Below are 20362 nucleotides of genomic sequence, written 5' to 3'. Positions count from 1 at the left end.
CTCTTCTTGTTCCTCTTAAATTTCCATGTTATTCTTGCTTTGGTATGGGAATGCATTTCTCATCCTTTCTCTCATTTGTTTTGTGAAAACTAAAAAACGGCCGAGTCTTCACTTTTCTTATTGTCAGTGCGAGTCAAATTAGACTGTCTCGTTACATTAAATCTACACATGTTCCTCTTTTTGTTCATTGTATGTGTTTTCTTATGTTTTTCATCTAGGCTTTCTCAATATGTGTTTTTTATTTCCTATATCTGGCCTTATACGCTTTCTGGTAGAATTACACAAAAACCCCAAACACCCCCATCATACAAGGGAGATGCCCTCTCAAACGCAGAGGAAAATTACCTATTTAATTGTGATTTCTTCAACCATTGTGAACATTTGTTGCTGCCCATTGGGCGAGTCGTGTTGATTTCAATGATACATCACAGTGACAAATCTGTTTACCAAACAGAACCTCATCAAATATGCTAGCTGGATTTCTTAATGCCTCATCCATATGACATCTTTCATTTCTGTTTTATACATCTTTGATAAAGCACTCTTGAAAAGTAACACATACAGTGAGGTTTGCGAGTAAGCTGAGTCAGAATGTTATATCTAACATAGCCTGAATTTGTTTAGTATGCCATACTTTTGATAGATGGCAAGTTAGCCAAGGATGCGCAATATTAAACGTGATTCCTAAGATCCTTGGCATCATTCCATCCCCACTTCTTGATGTTCTGCACATCCCATGTCCTGTTTATATGTGGGACAGCACTAAAATTGGGTTTGATACCCTTATACAAACTTTCATCTCATGGAAAATTAATTGGCTTCTCATATATCTATTTCTTTTCCTGGACAGGTCCTTGCTGATAGATCCGAATTTCCTTGGCATCATTCCACTACCACTTCTTGATGTCCTGCACATCCTACTTCCTGTTTATTTGTGGGACAGTATTAAAATTGGGTTTGATACCCTTGTGCAAACTTTCATCACATGGCAAATTAATTAGCTTCTCATATATCAATTTCTTTTTCTCGACAGGTGCTTAATACTAATACATTTAACTTCTTTTGCGATAAGCTGGTATCTGGAGTCAATTTGCAGAGCTTCAGAAATGCTATTGTATCTGCAATTTCATAAAATGGAACAATCATTTATTTGGAATGAGGCATGGATGATGCACTCAACAGTATTGGAAAAGCTGAGCAGGTAAAAAATGTCATGGCAGATGGGAAGGGAGGTGCAAATGCTTTTGTATCTGCAGACTTGTCAGCGAAAAAAATCTTTATATTGAGGAAGAGATACCATATGAATAGTCTGTCTTACACACGAAACTGTTCTGTAAGCATGGACAATACACTCAAGGATATTGGAAAACTGAGTGGGTCATAAAAAATAGATTATGGTGGATGTGTGGGAGGGTGAAACATTCATTTGCAACCACCACACCGTATTGGCACTATTCTGCAATTTTTAAGGAAGGGATTCCTTAAATCTGTAGGAACCTAATTTGCACCCCACATTGTTTTATTGAAGAGGATGCTTTAGTTGCAAGAGCTTTGCAACTTATAATAATGGTAGAGGAATAAACTAGGTTGGGAGGGTATAAGACAAAGTGAGGAAAGACGTTTAAGGAGGTGGTGGTATATCACATCTATTGTATCCCATGTGTTCATGGTCATTCAATATATATACTTGTAAATATTAATAATAATAATACTAATATACGAGTATTAGTATAATAAGTATCAATATTAATGCTTTATAAGTATATATCCAAACTAATAAAAATTAAATTAAAACTTATAAGCTAAGTTGTCGGTTCGGGTTCGAGCACTAGTTCAGGTTCAAAGAACTGGTGTCGCAAATTTTTGAAAAGGGGTTTGAGTTCATTAGTACAAAAACATATAGCATGAATTAAGATTAGCATGTCATATAGCATCATATAAACAACAAAACCAACATAAATTTGTAATCGTAGCATCATGATCATACCATAATAGCATCATATACATCAAGTTTAATATCAAAATGACAAAATATTCAAGTATCATTGTTTCAACTTTCAACAATTTAAAGTTTAATCATCAAATGGATTCTCTAATTCATCATCCTCATTCTCCTCCTCCTCATCCTCATCATTGACATTGACATTAGATTAACCAATGCCAATGCCACTTGCACTTGCACTCGCACTCTAAGTTTGCTTGCTATCCAAGTCATCAAATGCAACAAGCTAAGAAGCGGAAGCATCCAAGTCAGTATGCTTTGGTTCTATATCCCACATCTTCGTTTCCCCTTGGTTGTAGTCACGTTGCTTGTGTGAAAGATGTAGGTTGGAATGCACATATACTAAATTCTTTGCTCTTTTTAATAGCAACCTATTGCGCTTTTCTGAGTGGATGATAGAGTATGTGCTCCAATTTCTTTTTGAAGCATATGAACTAGCAACCTATGAAGACAAAGTAAACAATTAAAGTTATACATTTATAAAAATTAAAATGAAAAATTACTAGCAACCTATGAAGACAAAGTAAACTATAAATAAACTTGTGATAAATTTTAATTAATTACACACACTTGTGATAAAACTTCCACAGTGAGGGGTTGTAGGTTTTGGAAGCATGTGCCATGGAATTACCACCAACTATGAGCATCCTTCTTGGATCTATGATGAAGAACATCAACACTTAGACTATTTCCATTTGCAAATTCTATGAACTCATTTGTAACAATATCTCGCAAATCATCATTAGGATATAGTTTAAGGAATGCTGCCTTGTACCCATCAGATACTTCTAGATCTCTCCATGGTGGAATCCTTCCTGGCTTATCAAGAAATTGATTGCTATAGCACTTTGGTGTCAAGGCATAGGCAAGAAGATGCAAAGGAGTGGTCATCTTATTCCACCTTTCTACAACAATTGCTTCTACTTGTTTGAAGAATTTCTCCTCAGGATCATTCTCTCTTGCATTTATAATGCACTTCGTTTTTTCAAGCATTGAGTCAATGCCATCATAAATCTCACCAATGTAAGGCCTATCCATGTCAGTATAGTGAATCATGCTCATAATGGGCTCAGTGAAACTAAGGAGATATGTCACAAGATCCCACGATGACTCATTCAATATCCGTTCCCTAATTTTTGCTGCCCTCTCACAGCTACTTCTTGTGACATTTTCACACATCACCCCATTGCAAATGGGAACCCCCTACTTTTTAGGCCCTCTTGGTCTTCTGGTTTTGGTTTTTGGGTCAATTTCGTAGCAGTCTCGTTAGTCCTTTGAGTTTGCAAGTGTTTGGGGGTCAGCTTGATCAAGTCTGTAATTTTGGCTAAGTCTGGAGCATGTTTTGTCTGTTTTAGGGTTTCACCCTTTAGACTTGGATTTGAGGCCTTTCCTTTAGGGTTTTGGAAAAACCGAGTATTGCATTGGAATGAGGGCCCTTTAAAGAACCTGCACGTGAAATTTGAGCAAATTCTGAGAACCTTTCTATTTTTAGAAAGTTCCTATTTTTTAGGGATTTCACTGCCTCCCAGATTGGTCTAATTTTGCCAAAAAATCAAACTTACTATTTTTAATAAGTTTCCCCGTGTCTTGTTTTGCCTTGATCTTAACACTTTGAAGTAGTTACTATTTATAGTAAGTCTATTCCAAATAGGTTCATCAATAGGTAGGGCTCCTGGCATTGAAGATTGAGCATTCATGAATATTTCTAAATCCAAAAAGTTTGAAGAAGCAGACTACTGATCAAAAAAATTGAGTGTGGGACTCATTGCAAAAGTGGAAAACACTGAAAAATCCTCCAAGGCACGAAAATAAATTTGAATTCCAAATATGACATCTTGATCCATAAATGTTCAAATTTTCCTAGGTTTGGCAAAATCACTTCAAATCCAAATATGGCATCTTGAATCTGGAAAATAATGAGCAAGAAATTGACTAAGTATGGACAAGAAACCAAGCAAGAATCCTCTCCAAGGTAGAAATGTGCAAGTATGGTCGAATTCCTTGGCATAAGGGATTTGGCATTTTAGGAAGAGCATAGGCGCTAAAGAGGGGTGGGTGGCGGAGGAATTTTCCTCCACCCCCATTTTCCTTGACCATGCCCAAACAACACCCAAGGAGGATGGAGGGCGCTAAAACAAGGGTGTGGAGGATTTTTACTCCACACCAAGAATTCCTTCATGATGCCAAATTCGCCCCCAAGGAGATACTCAGGAGCCAAAACCAAGAGATCAAGGAAAACATGAAAATCTCAAAGTTCCTCCACACTAGCAATTCAGCCCCCAAGGTTAGGAATAGGTGTCAATTTCAAGGTGACAAGGAAAATCATCATGCATTCAGAATTCCTCCATTAGGGTCAAGTAACGCCCAAGTCAGGTAAAGGGCACCAAAACCAAGGCACCATTGAAAAACCAAGAGTTGAAAAATCCTCCATGGGAGTAAAACAAGGCTCAAGTGTGCATCATAGTGCTAGACAAAGGGTGCCATGGAGAGTCAAGGACAAGTCAAATTCCCTCAAGGTATGGATTTAGTGCCCAGTTTGGAGGTGGGGTGCCAAATGGAGGTAAGCAAGGAAAATTTGAGCCAAGTAGAAATTCCTCCATACCAAGCATCTAGCGCCCAAGTCAGGGGTCAAGCACCAAATTAGAGATGCTGAGGAAAGTCAAGCAAAGGAAGAATTCCTCCACTCAGTGCAAATAGTGCCCAAGTCTGTGCTAGGCCGTCAAAATGAGGCAGACATGGAAAATCAACAAGAAATCATTATTCCTTCACATGGTGATTTCCACGCCCAAGGTTGAAACTCAAAATTCTAAGGCAAGGAAAATGGAAGTCAAGGATGAATTGGAAAAGAAATTTCCCCTTGGGAAAAAAAAAAAATTCCATTTTTCGGGCATCAGAATTCATCCAAACTTTAAAAAAAAAGAAGATTTGGCTAAACAAGTGAAATTTCTCTCTCCTAGACCCTGGAGCTCAAATTTAGAAATAATTCCTAAAAATTAGGAGATGTGAAAAATTGGTCAAACAGCTCCTTGTGGACATGATGAATTCAAAGAGCACAAAAAAACTTCCTTCCTCAAGGAACAAATTTCCAGAATTTCTTCTCTAGTTCCAAAATGTGCCCAAGGTTGGGAGCAAGACGTAAGAATCAAGGTTTAGGAAGAAAGGTTCAAAATTCAAAAAAATTCCTTCCTCAAGGAAGAATTTCACCCAAGAAGAAGATATACCAGGAAGGTGAGAATTTGGCTAAGTGTTGGAAATTCATTCCTTAAAGACAAAATTCCAGGAAAGTGAAAAAATTGACGAAGTGATGGAAATTCCTTCCTTCATGTCAAAATTCTTGGAAAATGTGAGAATTTGGCTCAGCATTGGAAATTCCTTCCTTCAGGACAAAATTCCAGGAAAAGTGAAAAATTGGCCTAGTGATGAAATTCCTTCCTTCAGGGCAAAAATTCTTGGAAAAGGTGAAAATTTGTCTAAGTGTTGGAAATTCCCTCCTCAAGGACAGAATTTCAAGAAAGGTGAAAAATTGACTAAGTGTTGGAAATTCCTTCCTTCAAGACGGAATTCCAAGCAAGGAGGAAATCACACCCAAGGATGAATTGAAGATAAAATTCCTGGAAAAGGTGAAAATTTGGCTAAGTGTTGGAAATTCCCTCAAGGATAGAATTCCAGGAAAGGTGAAAAATTGACTAAGTGTTGGAAATTCCTTCCTTCAAGACGAATTTCCAAGCAAGGAGGAAATCACACCCAAGGATGAATTGAAGATAAAATTTTTAAGGCAAGGAAGAAATCAAGGATGAATTGAACAAGAAAATTCCCTCTCGGAATTTTTTTGAAAAGTCCATTTTTGGGCATCAAAAGTTATCCGAATTTCAAAATGATGATAGATTTGGATTTGCGAGAGAATTTTCTCTGTATTGGACCTTGGACCTTGGAACCCTAATTTTGAAAATCCCCTAAAAAATAGGAAATGTTGAAAATCAATGGGAAAGCTTGTCCAAGGTAAGGAAAATTCAAAACTTCAAAGAAAATTCTTCATGAATTAAATTTTCTCTCTCCAAGGGTTTCTCGCCAAGTGGCAATCGGGTCAACGCATGTTGAATTAATGGAGCATCTTTTTGCATGTAGCTGCCACATTTATGGCATAATGGCTGATTCTTTTGCATGTTGTCGTCGCATGTGGAGATGATGGTGCATTTATGACATAATGGGGCGATTTTTGCATGGAGGAATATTCAGTGCATATTGGGCAAATTTGAAAGAAGTGGTGCATTCAATGCACAATGGACACCATTTTTGGTGGTAATGTAATTAATTGTATATGGGCATAATGGGCATTTATTGTGGATTCCCACCTTGTTGCATCATGTGTGGGGAATCTTTTAGGAAAAACTCCAATTAGGGTTTGCATATACTCAAGGCTGGAAGCCTATATAAAGGGGTGACCCCCCTCATTTGTAAAGGGAGGGAGATTTGTATGAAATTGTTGCAATAAGTTTTTGAGATGATAACAGTGAAACATTGTTCTCTGATGGTGTCCACTTAAGTTAATTTTCAAAACTTGCATGGTTTCACCTTCCTCACTAAGAGTAGAATTAGTATAGTGCTTTGATGTTAATAGAGAATGTAATGGTGCTTGATGAATTTCCATGGTTCGTACTTTTTGCATCTTGTTGATTATAAGTTGCAGTGTAAAGTTAGCCCGAGCCACCAAATTTGTGCTAAGTTTGATTGTGAATAGTCGTTTGGATTGTGTCATGTTGGGTATTCAAATGCACTTTCTCAATGTGAAAATCCTTCAACATCCTCAGAAGATTACACTGGTTCTTATGGAGTTGTAGTTAAACTTGGCGAAACAGAGCTTGGTTTATTTTGAATTTGTCCACTAAAGCATTATCTATTGATATCAATGCCCTTAGGAGTAGATTTACATCCTTTAACCCTTTCCCCTTTAATTTCAGTCCATTCTAGTTTAGTTCGATTGAAGCAGAAGCATCGCAAAATTGCTATATCTAATGATGAAGTTCCATCCACAACAAAAGAGTGAAAGAATTATTCAAACGTAAGTCCCCTTGGATTACCAACATTTCACATCAAGCCTACTAAGTCACGTCCATTTGCAAATAGGAACCTTGGAGTTGATTGTTTGAACTTATTGCAATCTTAGCATACAATCGTACTTTGATCAAGAGAGAGTAAAATGACCGTTGGGCAACTTTATTCTGTGTTAGGCGCTGTCATAAAAAAAACGTCAACACTACTCTGCTTCCATATAGTCTAATTGGTGCTGATCACCATATTGCAAAGTGTCACTTTAACTTTCATAAGTTGTCTCAAGACGAGTCTCAGCTACCTATAACACAAATTAATGCCAAAATGATTAAAAAATAAAGCCAAACTTTAAAGAAGAATACACAATATATCCTACACAATGATATTATGAACATTGAAAATTTTAAAAATAAAGCAATGTAAAATTAAATTACTATTTCACTTACCTTCAATAGCTCCAAATTCAAAAAGGATCTAAAAATCCCTTGAGACATGTGGTAGTTTGTGATTAACATCTGGATGTCCTCAACCTTTGCATACACATCTTTGATCCATTTAATTTTATTCCCAATCTTTTGTAGCATAAGATTGAGTGAATGGACCGCACAAGGTGTCCAAAAGATGTGATCATAGCGTTCCTCAACCAACAAACCAACAACGCTACAATTTTTTGACTTGGACAACATTGCGGGGTCCCACTGACTCAATGGTGGAGATGAGAATATTTGCAATAAATTGGCCTTATTTTAGTTGGCCTTAACAATTCACAACTTTCAAAAACATTGCCCCTTTAGGGGACATTGCTATGACATTGATAAAGGGATGATTTTTAGAATCTTTCCACCCATTTGAAACAATTGATACACTTGTCTCAGCCCATGAATTCCTTATGGGTTTCAATCCATCTTCAACCCCCTTCACTTCTGTTTCTAATAAGGTACCACGTACCTTCTCATAATCTGGGCCCTTATACCCTCTTGGAGCTTCATTAACACTCTCAACATTTGCTTCCAATATGGGGAGGGAACAACATTGAAAGCCAACCCATTTGCATATATGCCATAGTTCCGGGACTCGGTAGGACTCCTAGCGAGTCTCGAGCGGAGTGACCCTAGCCGAGTCTCATAGATTCGGGACTCTCTAGGAACTTGCTCTAGGGGAGACTCACTAGAAATTGTTTTTTTGCCGAGTCCTACCGAGTTTTTGCTGAGTCGTGTCGAGTCTTCGCGATTTTTTGTTGAGTCTCGATTCGGGTCAACCTTGCCAAGTCCACGCCGAGTCCGAGTCTCGTTTCTATGATATATGCACCTTGCTACATCTTGGTCGACAATGGCTCGACTCATTTTGAAATGCGGTTTCTAAAGGCTTCTTTGTTCTTTTGTGTGTCAAGGATGCTTCACTTTGAGGTTCAACTATGGAAAAGAAGGGTTGGTTTTCTACTACAACATTGAGATTAGATGGGGGTTGCATTCCCTTTGTTTTTTTTGGTGCGATTTGATTCAATCTACAAGCTTCTCTCTCTTCTGATGCATCATGCTCCCTAATATATTTTGTCACTGTCTCATCTGATATAGGTTTACTTGCTTTTCTAGGGCATTTTTGATGCCTCTTCTTGGTATTCCACACAAATGGCCTGCCACTTGAAAATATGAACTATTACGTTCGACACCACATCCTTGGCATCTCCAACTGAATGCCCCACCTCTTGGAAGCGGTCTTATAATGTCAACATACTTCCATAGAGGAGAATTTGGATAATTTCTTTGTTTTGAGATTGATTGTTCATTTGTGCCAATGGAGGAAGAAGTAGATGCCATTCTAGTTCCTATGGCAAGAATAATATGAACAAATTCAAAACAAAAACAAAATAATGAAAAACAATTAATGTTTCATGTTTTACAATTTATGAGACAAAAAATAGTTGAAAAAAATGTTCAAAAACTTACCTCTTTCAGCCAATGCAAGCTTGCTAATGCGTGGAAATGATGCTACAACACTTGTTGAAGCTTCAAAAATCAGTCTTCAACTCCTGTTTGATTTTGGAAGCCAAACTTTGTTCACCCTTTCTTCAACCTGCTAGCAAAAAACTTTTGTTTGCAACACAAATTAGGAGAGCTACAAAACGAGGTCCTAAGAGCACAATGCCAGTCAAAATCACGTTTTGACGCCCGCAGCTCTGGAATCGCGCCCCGAAAACATGTTGTGCCTCCAAACCTCGATTTAGATGCATGATGCCAGGCAAAATTGTGTTTTGACGCCTCCGGCTCTGGAATCAGGTCTCGCGCCTTGAAAGCTCGTTGTGCCTCCAAACCCCGATTTTGATGCTCCAAAACCGGGCAACACAAATGAGGAGAAATGAGCCAAGTTTATGTTTTAAAACTCACTTTTAGGGTTTTATTTTCATTTTTTAAGTGGTAGATTTAAAAAAAAAATTAAATTTTGCAAAAAAAATGTTTTTTTTTGGCCACCGGTCGCTCGGGTTCAACTTGGGTCCGTCCTGGCACTAACCATGCCTGTGGAACACGGACCTTATCCGGACCACAAGCGGACTAGACTAGGACCCCAAACCAGGACCGGACCAGATTAGGACTAGGGGGGCGAACCCTGCAACTTAGCTTATAAGTATGAGCTAAGCTTGTAAGTATCAATATATACATGAGAATATAAATACTTATAGGTTGAAAGAGAAGGAAAATAAAAAGAAAAGCAAATAAATAAAAACTAATAAACAAGAATACAAAGACAGGCATAAACAAAAGAAAAAGAGACAAAACACCTTTTGACTTGCAATTCACTTGATTCCTTTTGCAATAATTGGGGATACTCTTGCTGTGTGAATCATGGGGGGTTAGTGCCTATCCATCGAGGCTTTAGAAATGATTATGTCTATTGATTGGTTAGGACTGAAGACTGGCTATCAATGGGAAGAATACTGGGAACGTTTAAGTTCTAATCTGCCAACATCCAGCCTTAAAAAATTGTTAAGTCTCATAAATGAGACGATTTTCTGATCGATGGTGTATTCGGATTTATTTATTTCTGTTTACTCTGGGTAAGAGGTTGTTAATAGGCGGGACATGACATAGCAAGAGTGACGAGATGCAGCCACCCAGTTCATCGTGATCCTTGGAATTTCCATAATTTGTTTCAGCTTGAGCTTATTGTTGATGAAAATGACAATTAATTGGTCTTTATCTTGCTATTGATCAAGACCAATTGTTACAGGGATGTCATGACATCCTTAGTTACACTCTTTTTAGGGATAGTCCAAGGAAAACACAAGAAATGCTTAAAAAAAGAGCAATATAGGGAACATTTTGTGCCTGCTTCTAGGACATTACATTACGTAGATCCCTTAGGAGATGTCTTAGTAGAACATTGAACTAAAGTTAGGCTCATCTTATATTAAATTGAAAATTTACAATAAGAAGGTGTTCCATAAATGGAGGGCCTATGACCAAAATCCATGAGGGCCAATAACAAAAACCTCAAAGGCATTGTTCATGTATACAGTCAACAGTACATTTTCTACATACATAAACCTATAAATCATCCTATCATCTGGATATTAAAACTTTCCTTGTATATCTATATCTACAACAATGAATATTATCTACCCCTATGTCCCTGAATCTTCATCCCACCCTTGTTTGAGGAATCCATAGTCATAGAAAATACCCAATTGATCCCAATGGATGGCATGGCTTCATTGCAAATTTTGGAAATGCAATGCCCTATTTGCCTGGTTTTTGTGTGGGCCATTGTTGAAAGTTGAAACCAAGAGTGGAAGTGACAAAACAAACTCAAGGTAATGTGGCAAAGATGTGGAATGTGGGACACGACTCATTACCAGTTGGTTTACCTGACCTAGAAACAACCAATTCTAGCATATTGGTAAGGCCCATATGCTAACAAGGCTTGATTAAAATCATATTTACCAACCTCATATTGTCTATCCATTATAGTTACAAGACTTGAACTTGCCTTGGTCTGAACAAGTTTATTCTTGATTCTTGATTTGGACTGAACAAGCTGAGCAAGCTGATTCTTGATTCTGCAAAAGATTAGACAAGCTGGCTTCCTTACACTAAATGAACCTGGAGCTTTATCTCATCTCCAAAGGATTCAGTTCACCTTCAGGGTTGAGTTATATATATTTAACATCCTAGCTGACACCATTCTTGCTTGTAATATTTGTCATCGTTCTTGTTTTCTTTTTTCTTTGTCAGCCTACCCATTCTTGAAATCTTGGTTGAACTAATAATTACTTAGCATGCCTTAGGATTTGTGATGCTATCTGTAGAGGAGAAAAAATTCTAAAAGTTTTGCTGCTCTATTAAATATTCAAGTTTAAATTAGTGGTTGTAATGATAATTATGCCTTATTCATTTTTTTGCTGTCTAATGTTTTGGATTGTTTTTCTCTCTAAAATTTTTGGATGTTTGCTCTTTGCACATAACTTCACATTGCCTGCTTGTTTCTTTCAATCTCTACAGTGAATGAGATAAGTTGTAAAAGCTATTGAAATTTACAAAACTACAATAAACTTGTTCCGATGTTGGAATTAAATCTAACACTGTCATTCTAATTCATCCTTGGCATACAGGTAGAGAGCTCTTCAGACAATGAGCGAGAACACTTACAGCAGATATCGGAGTTGCAAAGCAGGTAGAGGAATCTAGTTGTAATAGTTGAACAATATTGCAAGAAAATAATCTTGAAACTCTAGATACCCGCTACCCAGTGATGATTACTGACAGATGCATTTTTTGTTTTTCAGGGTGACAAATCTTGTCAACGAGTTACAAAGAGAAAAGTTTAAGAATGCTCAGGTTAATATTTAAGATGCAAAGCAAAGCAAACTCTAACATCAGTAGTAGAATATTTAGCTTGATATATTACACATTAGAATCTGATAATTGTTATTGATGCTGGTTGAAGTAAACAATTTGCCATTGATGTTGTTTAACAGTTGGAACGGCAATTGAATGCAATCTTCAACAGAGAAGAGGAGGATAGAATCAGAAGAGAGGAGGTAGATCGTGATATTGGGTGAAGTTGTATGTTGTTTGTGCTTGTATTTTAACATCAAATTGAATGAAATATCTCCCTTTTGGGGGGAGAATATGTGGCAGAGTCCATTGATTCTATCACAGCTGATTAGTTGAAGCTTGCTCAGAAGTATAGCCAATCTATATATAAATCAGTCCACTATTCTTTTATTCTGCTTGGTTTTGCAGAATGTCTGTCAATGTAAGCTAGTGTACATGGTTAGAGATTATAGGGTGTTTTTGGTGCCTATTGTTGTAACATTTGTTCCTTGCATTTGTCCAAGGTTCATTTTTTTGACAGTATCTACTATGTAAAATGGCAACAACCTCTGCTGGTTCAGAATATCTATCTATTCCTTTTTGCCCTTTGCATCCTTACCACCTAATATGAGAGAAAATCTATGGTTCGACATGCATCAATGGAGTGTCGGTAGGGTTTTCATTCAGAGCCCATATTTTTGAAGGGAACACGTTGATGTTAGGGCAAGTCCATAAGGCATATTGCTTTATGTCTGCCATTTAATTTTAGTAAGAAATGCTTCCTTTGTGAGGAAGTCAAAGTTGTGTTTAAATTCAGCTGGTTTTGTATGTTTCTCCATCATTGAGACTGTCTTACAAGTTACAGCGAAGTATGTATTTGAAACATAAAATAAGGCGCTCTGAGATTCTGCTGTTGTGGGGCAGTTTAATGAAGCATTATTAAACGATGTTTTAGTTAATCATCTTATTTATCGTTTGAATCATGGTCCAATTAGAAATAGATGATAGCAGAGCCTGTGCCAGAGACAATTTCTTAAAATTATGAAGAACTAATATATGAGATTGTTCCATCTCCTGATTTAATTCATCCGTGATAACAGAGTTTGATATGCCAGGTTACAAGTGAGTATTATAATTGGCATTGCCCTTGCCATTGCATTTACAGGAGACTTTTTGGGTGGGAGGGATTGAAAACTAGAGGGAGTTGTCTAAGTAGCCTAGGATGATTCTGTTTGTGATTTCAAACTAAACTATTGAGCAATTTTATTCTTGAAGAATGGATATCTTATAATGCCTATATTTGTACTTCACCTGGTGTCTCAGACTCAATACCATGGATTGACTTATTTGCAGAATTACTATACGGTAACGAGTTGGAAGTATTGATGAGCAATTTAAGATACGTTTGTTCTGTTCTCTCAGCATAATGGCATGATTGTAGTGCCAAATTGAAAGCCGCTTTGCATGTATTTATATTTTAAATCATTAGTCCATAGCTTAGGCAATCTGCAGTATTGTTTATCTTGGTAATTTGTACGATTTTAATGAGCCGATCTTGTGAGGTTTTAATCATGACTACCACGTATAATTTGTAAATATTAAAATATTTGTATTGAAGGATGTCAATCTAAGAGATAAGTTGATTATATCACTCGTGTATTGACTATCATGCTGATTGGTATGTCGGATCTACATTAGCATCCACAAAAGAGGATCAAACTGCAACCTTCTAACCTTGACCATCACACCGTTAAGTTGATTTTAATAGTTGTGACGTACATGAAAATAGTTAGGCCATCTTCATACATTCGATGATAAATATCTAATACCACCCAATTTCTAGAGAGAAATGCCATGAAGTTCTAGGAAGCGGGAAAGTCCGATAGATTTTTAGAAATGTTTGAATAAAGATTTGTAACTATGCAACACATCAAATTATAAACAATAAGTGTTTTCCTATTTGAGTAACATGTTTTCCTATTTGAGTAACACAGGCATGGATATTGGTAGCTTTACTTGTGATGAATTTTTTTTACTAGTGGAATGGAAGGTTCCCTCTTAAAAGAGAATTGTTTCTTAAAGGTTGATATCAATGTTTCTTGGAATGCTTGGGTAATTTTGAGGTTGCGAATTAATGCTCTGTTTAAGTGGCTTTAATAGTAGCTAAAGAAAATGAAATACAAGTCTTGTTTGCAAATATGCTCTTATCAAGATGAAATTCAAGTTTAAACATGTCTAATCTAATAGCCCATTCATGATATCTATATGCACAAATTGATAGTAATATAGACTTGTAACTGAAGAAATTTGACAATTCAAAAATATGGCACAAAGAATCAATTTGAATCTAATCTAAATACAATCTAATTTATACTTAATTAAAATCTTAAACAATTTACAAAAGATGAAAGGGATTAAAGAAGTATGTTTAAGAATGATTTTCTATCAATTCTCATCAATTCTCTTGAAATGTGTTGCAATCACTTCAACATGATCTATTTTTAAATATTAGCTCCCACAATCGGTTGTCAATAGGTTCGTAGTAAGAAATGATATTTATTTGATTGGATTGAATCCAACACATTGCTCCAATAGCACTCTAGATAAGCAATGAGACATTCACAATATTCTAGGTTAAGCATCCACCATCTCCAATTAATCTACAATACTAATAGACCCACATCATGAGTACTATGAAGTTTTAATAAAGAGTAGTTTAAAATCATCTCGTTTCATGAATCTGACCTATATGGTGGTTTTATAAGAAGAAAATTAGTGCTAGATGTTGCATTGATTTTACTTTCTTCAGTTCTTTGTCAAAAGCTAATCTATTAATTAATTTGTCTTTGTGATCATTTATACTTATTAACATTGTTATTATGAATATCTAGTTTTTTCATTCAATGTTATTTTATATTTTAGATCAAGTTCATAATTATTGTTCACAATCTTTGAAAAGCCCCTTATGTCCTTTGGTCACCCTATGTCTTTGGAACCATAATGCATTATACTACCTTAAAATTATTTTGCATACTCAGTTTACAATTTGATATTTCGAATGGAACTCATAATCTTAGTTACATTTTTAGTTCATAGGTAAAAGAAAAACTCTTTTCATTTTCATAGTTGTAGGAGTAGTGACTTTTAGTATATAGTAGTTGACCTCATGATGGAGAACTTATACTCTTCAAAGAAAGGTCACAAGCTCAATTCTTGCATGGGGTAGAGAATGTACACCTTGTTTTTAGCACAATTAAGTGCCTTTTGTATGAAGGATAGTCCCATATACTACAAGTCATTTGTAGATAAAAAAATAAATAGCCTCATATTGAAGGATATAAAAGGATCTAATTTCCATTTTCATTTTCTTAATGTACAAACATCAATTCTAATGTACAACAATATTGATAAAGCCACGTGTTAAGATTAACAAGCTTAAACACTTCCAATTACATATTGTTTTAGTTTTGATGTTTAAGTTTGTGGTTTATGTGTATTTAAAGTGAAATGTTTTTTTGCGGGTGACACATGTATTTGAAGCCAATTATTTTATCTTAATCAATGGTTAAGATTCATCTTGAGAATATTGGTCCATGCTAAAACCCTTGAGACAAGTTGCTTGTCTAGTTTCAAAAGTTAAATCCATGGGTGACATGCTTCCATGGAATTAAGCTATGTTATTGTTAATAAAGATTTTTTTATTTGGAAAGGTTTTAATAATATGTGCCCACCCCAAATTAATAGGAAAACCATTGCTAGAAAAGCTTAGAAACATGGACTCCTCGGATGAGGTAAAAAAAGAGATGGAGAAAATTATTGTTGACAATAACATTTCAACAGAAGAAATGTCATCACAAATTATGGCATTGCACACACAGAGGACAACAAAGGAGGGTCAGGGCATCCAAAATAGGAGGTCCTACAATTTCTAGTAAAATCTGCTATCATCTAACAAACCTATTCTCAAAACAATTCTATAAGAATGTAAAGACAGTTATTGGACTCAAACCAAAATAAATGATTTTTGGACTATGAGGAAGAATCTCGGTGAACCAAAGACTAGTGCAGAATTTGAGTCCATTGACAAGGATGAAGAGTTTAGCAAATTATGGAATATGGAGCATCCCACAACAACATATGATAGGAGTGAAGATGAAAATGAGTATGAGGTTGAGCCCACTCCAACAACTACTACAATCCCTAAAATATTAGTTGGAGTCAATGAGTCCATGAAAGAAAAATATAGCAAAGGGGCAAACATTGTGGAAAAAATGGGTTTTGAAGGTGGTGGTTTAGGTCCCAGAGGAGAAGGCATTTGGTATCCACTTGAGGTACAACTTCCATCAAATTCAAAATCAAAAGCTCCTGTTAAACCAATCATTGAACTTGATTCTTCGGATTCATCACGGAAAGGTACTACTCATTACCCTCAGGGTCCACTTGCATTTGTTTCGGGTTCAAATCCACAACCACCACCACATCATGGTATTCTCATTGGTGGCGAATCAAGTGCCACTGCCACTGGTGGGGAATCTGGGGATAGTATTCCTATTAGTGTTCAGTCAAGTGCCATTGTGATTGGTGGGGTTGGCATGGGTACTACTACTGATACTAGTTGTCTTGGTGTTGGACAAGGGCAACAACAAAATATCTCTCGCAAGAGGCCACTAGTGGTAGATACTCATACTATTCAGAATCCTATATCAAGTGCCATTGACACTACAAATCTATCATTTGCAACTTCAGATCAGACCCCTCAAAAGACTATAAAAACTACACATGAAAGTGACAGTGGGACAGGATCAAGAATGGTTGTTGGTAATCCTCGTAATGCGTTAGTGAAAACCACAAGCATAGGTGGAACTTGAGCCTCTGTTATTCTTATTTCACCTTTCAAACATTCAATTGCTTCAGCAAGCCCAGATTTTCAAGTTTGTGATTACTATGAAAAATTTGAACACACAACAAATGCAAATAAAGAAAAAAAGAGAAAATTTCATAGGGTTGCCCTGACTGAAGTTTTAGACAAACAACCTGCAAGGAACAACGTATTTCCAACATATGACCCACACAAAGATATGATTGAGTTCATGGTTGTTATGCCCCCAACTAAAGATAAAAATCCACCACACGATCAGATAGATCCCTTTGAATTTCAAGTTAGCACCCTCCAAGTGAATTTTTCCAAAGTACATAATATGGACAAAATTAGTGTGTCAAAAAGGACTAAGGAAGTGGTCTACACTTCACTGCTAAAGGTGTAGATAGAAAAATAAATAAACTGGAGAAACAAATAGAAAAGTTACAGGCAGACCTGGCAAACAAAAAAATCAAAGAGGAAAGCAATAGATAACAAGTGCAATGATTTATAGAAAAGGATAAAAAATTAGGGCTCTACAGTAGAAATTGTAGAGCAGGAAAAGATGGATGCATAATTGAAGGACCTGAGAGAAAAACTAGCTAAATGCAGTAAAAAAATTGATGACGAAAGAGCCAGTTTTCAAAAATTATACAAAAGTTATGAGTCTGTTGTTGCCGAAATAAGAAAAATACAGGACCTATTGGATCATGAGAAGGAAAAAACAAAACATTTGGAAGAGGAAGTAGAGGAAGAAAGCAAAAAATGTGCACAAATGAAAGAAGACCTACACAATGCAAATGATAAAATTAAAACTTCGGAGGATAGATTGAAATATAATATGAAAAATACAACGAAGTATATACAAGAAAATATGTGGGGGCAAATAATGCAGAGGAGTGACAAGTTGTGTGAATGGTTTGAATTGAATGAAAGTCTGAGATTAATTTATATGAAAATCAAAGGGCACATTGAGAAGAGCATACATGTTTATTCAAAAGAGGATATGGCAAAACAGATTTTGCAAGTAGTCTACAGTACCAATGACAGCTATTTGGCATCAAAGGGAATTAAGAGCCGTATTGATGCCACAGTTAAGACATCATCTATCCTTCAAAAATTCCAGAATCTAAGGGAAACATCAGAAGTTATGGATAAATGTGGTAAAAAGATATTGAAGCTGCAAGAAAAGACAACTACTTTGATTAAACTTGGTTTGCCTAAGATCGTTGACCCATCAAATAAATTCATTGGAAAAGAAGATTACAAAAAAAACATGGAGATAAAAGTGAAGTCTGATTTAGACTTGCTTCCTAAGAACACAACTCCCCAAAGCTTTCTGGAATTCATCCAACCTTTTACAACTCTGAATGCGGTATTGGGTGAAACAGTGATATCAAGTCACTCTTCTAAATATGGATTGTTGACGAAGTTGCAGTTAACTTTCCATAGTTTAAAGAATATTGACCTTCCGTCAGACGAAGAGTGGAGCACCCTACAAAAACTAACACAAAAATCTTAAGAATCATAGTATGTATTGCACAGTTTTATGCTTTTACTCTTAATTTCAAGGTTTTATGTTTTTTTCTGTTTGGAATTTGGCATCGCTTGAAATACTCTGTTTTATGAACATGAAAAAACCAACACTCGCTATTGCTAATCCAGCCTATGAATCTATGATGCAAAATGCAAACCTTCAACTTGTAAATTTGTATTCTCAATTTCTCCCAAGTTTTAACATTTTTGCATTTCTCTATTTCCGATTACTAGGTTTTGGGCACTACTATTATCTATATTTAATTTGTCATGGCTTGAATTAATATTTAATTTTGAACTCTGTTTTTTGAACAAGAGACATCAGCCATGTAGCAGTTGTTAAATTGTTAATTTGGCTTGTGATGGCCATGTAAATTTGTGTTGAGTTTGTGATTTTGATGTTGAGTCTTCACATGTTGCAAATCGAACTGAAGTTGTTGTTGCTCCCTTGTTTTTATAAAAGAGAATTCAAGGTCATTTGCAAAGGGTTCTGAAACTTTGTATTGACTTTTGCATGGAGAATCACATAGAGTGGGGTATTGAATGAATTGTTCATGTGGCTATATTTGGAAAGAATTAATGAAAATCTAATTTCTCAACATGTCTAAATAAACATCTCTGTATCAATAAACACATTATTGTCTTTTATTATGCTATTTTAAATTTGGAAATAAAAAGTTGAAAATACAATTACAAATCAATATTAAATTCTAATTGCAAAAAGTTGACAAACTCATAAAATATCATCAAGTTATCAACCATAATAATATGCTTTTGTAATATGAATGATGAGATATAGTAATAAGATTAATAAATACCAATCTCTTATAGTTGCCATTCATCCTCATCAAATTCAAAGCTTTCTTGATTCTTGTATGTGTTTTGTTCGCTCTGAGTCTGCATACCTTCGTTGAGCTACATCTCAATGCTACCAGTAGGTCCAATACATGAGTCAATAGTCCCACTGACACTTTGGTTTGAAGTGTTGCCCAAACCTCTTCTTTCACATTTGGACCTCCAGATTTGCAGTTCCCTATCATAAGGAAAAGTGTGGACCTCATACCTAGATGTATAGAGCTTCAAACAATTTTCCAAATTTTTGTCTAGTTTGTTTCTTAGCTTTGATTTTAGGAACCCCAAAGCACTGAAAACTCTCTCATCTTTGATGGGGTTCACCTAGCTTGCTCACACTTCACCTAGCTGGTGTTGCTCAATTCCACCACTCTCCAGGCCTAGCTATGCTCTAAGACCTCCAAGTCCTTCTCAGTTTCTTCTAGGGCTTGCTTCTTGTCAGTTTCAAGGTGTTTGCTTCAAGTGTTTTCACTAGGAACCCTACCAATTCACAATGCTTCCCATGTGCTCATTATGGTTGTCTTGGCTTCAACTTGTCAAATTGACCTCCTACTATTCTGAGTTGATGCAGAGGTGTGGAGGTGGCTACTAACATGTTTTGAATACCTTTTGGGTCCATATGAGGTTTTCTTTCATTTCATTCCTTACCGATTTCACCATTTTGCCTAGAAAAAGGGCTACAAGGAATTAGCCCTATTAGGCCTCCAAAATCCGGGTTTCTAGGGCTTGAGAGAAAACGGTCCAAAAGACCCCATAGCAAGTTTGGATTTTCTTAAAAGACTCACCTAACCTCAAGTGATTTTTGTTGTTTTGGTTCCTTATCCCACCATACAATTCCCTAACCCCAAAATAAGGGTTTTGAAGGGTTTCTAGGCCTTCTAACTGACAGTGACTGGTCTAGCTTGGAAAATGAGCATCGAAAGGTTTCGTCATGGCTTCCCCTTGCATAGGAAACTCTGTACTAACTTCATGGACCCATTCAAAAGGTTATATTGTGATCTTACATCCACCCCTGCACTTTACACTCCAAATTCACCATGTCTCCTCTAGCCAGGTTGCTCCTGGACTCGCCTAGAACAAGGTGACAGTGATATTAAATTTCATCTCCAGCACTTGTCCCTGCATATGTACATTGTAAAAGTAGTTGCCTTCTGTTTCCCAACAGGTCATGATGGTAGCACGGATGGAATTCATGGGGCAACCATTTTACATAAAACTGCTATGTACAAGCCAAAACTAGTTGTTTGCAAACCA

General features: G+C 36.3%; 1 protein-coding gene across 4 annotated transcripts in view; it reads left to right on the top strand.

Annotated features, from left to right (window-relative positions):
- Window positions 1-12949, top strand: part of LOC131062986 (serine/threonine-protein kinase BLUS1) — a 133000-nt gene extending 120051 nt beyond the window's left edge. For 2 of the 4 annotated variants that reach the window (XM_059216767.1, XM_059216766.1), the window contains 3 exons: window positions 11658-11719; window positions 11832-11883; window positions 12024-12949. In XM_059216767.1, the coding sequence (XP_059072750.1) occupies window positions 11658-11719; window positions 11832-11883; window positions 12024-12107 (198 nt within the window). In that variant the 3' untranslated portion in view covers window positions 12108-12949. Of the gene's footprint in view, window positions 1-11657; window positions 11724-11831; window positions 11884-12023 lie in introns of those variants that run through there. The other 2 variants (XR_009371592.1, XR_009371591.1) reach the window with 1 other exon arrangement.
- Window positions 12950-20362: the final 7413 nt, after the last annotated feature.

The sequence above is a fragment of the Cryptomeria japonica genome, chromosome 2 (assembly GCF_030272615.1).
Source record: "Cryptomeria japonica chromosome 2, Sugi_1.0, whole genome shotgun sequence".
NCBI lineage: Eukaryota > Viridiplantae > Streptophyta > Pinopsida > Cupressales > Cupressaceae > Cryptomeria > Cryptomeria japonica.
This window is presented reverse-complemented; position numbering and strand designations above follow the sequence as displayed.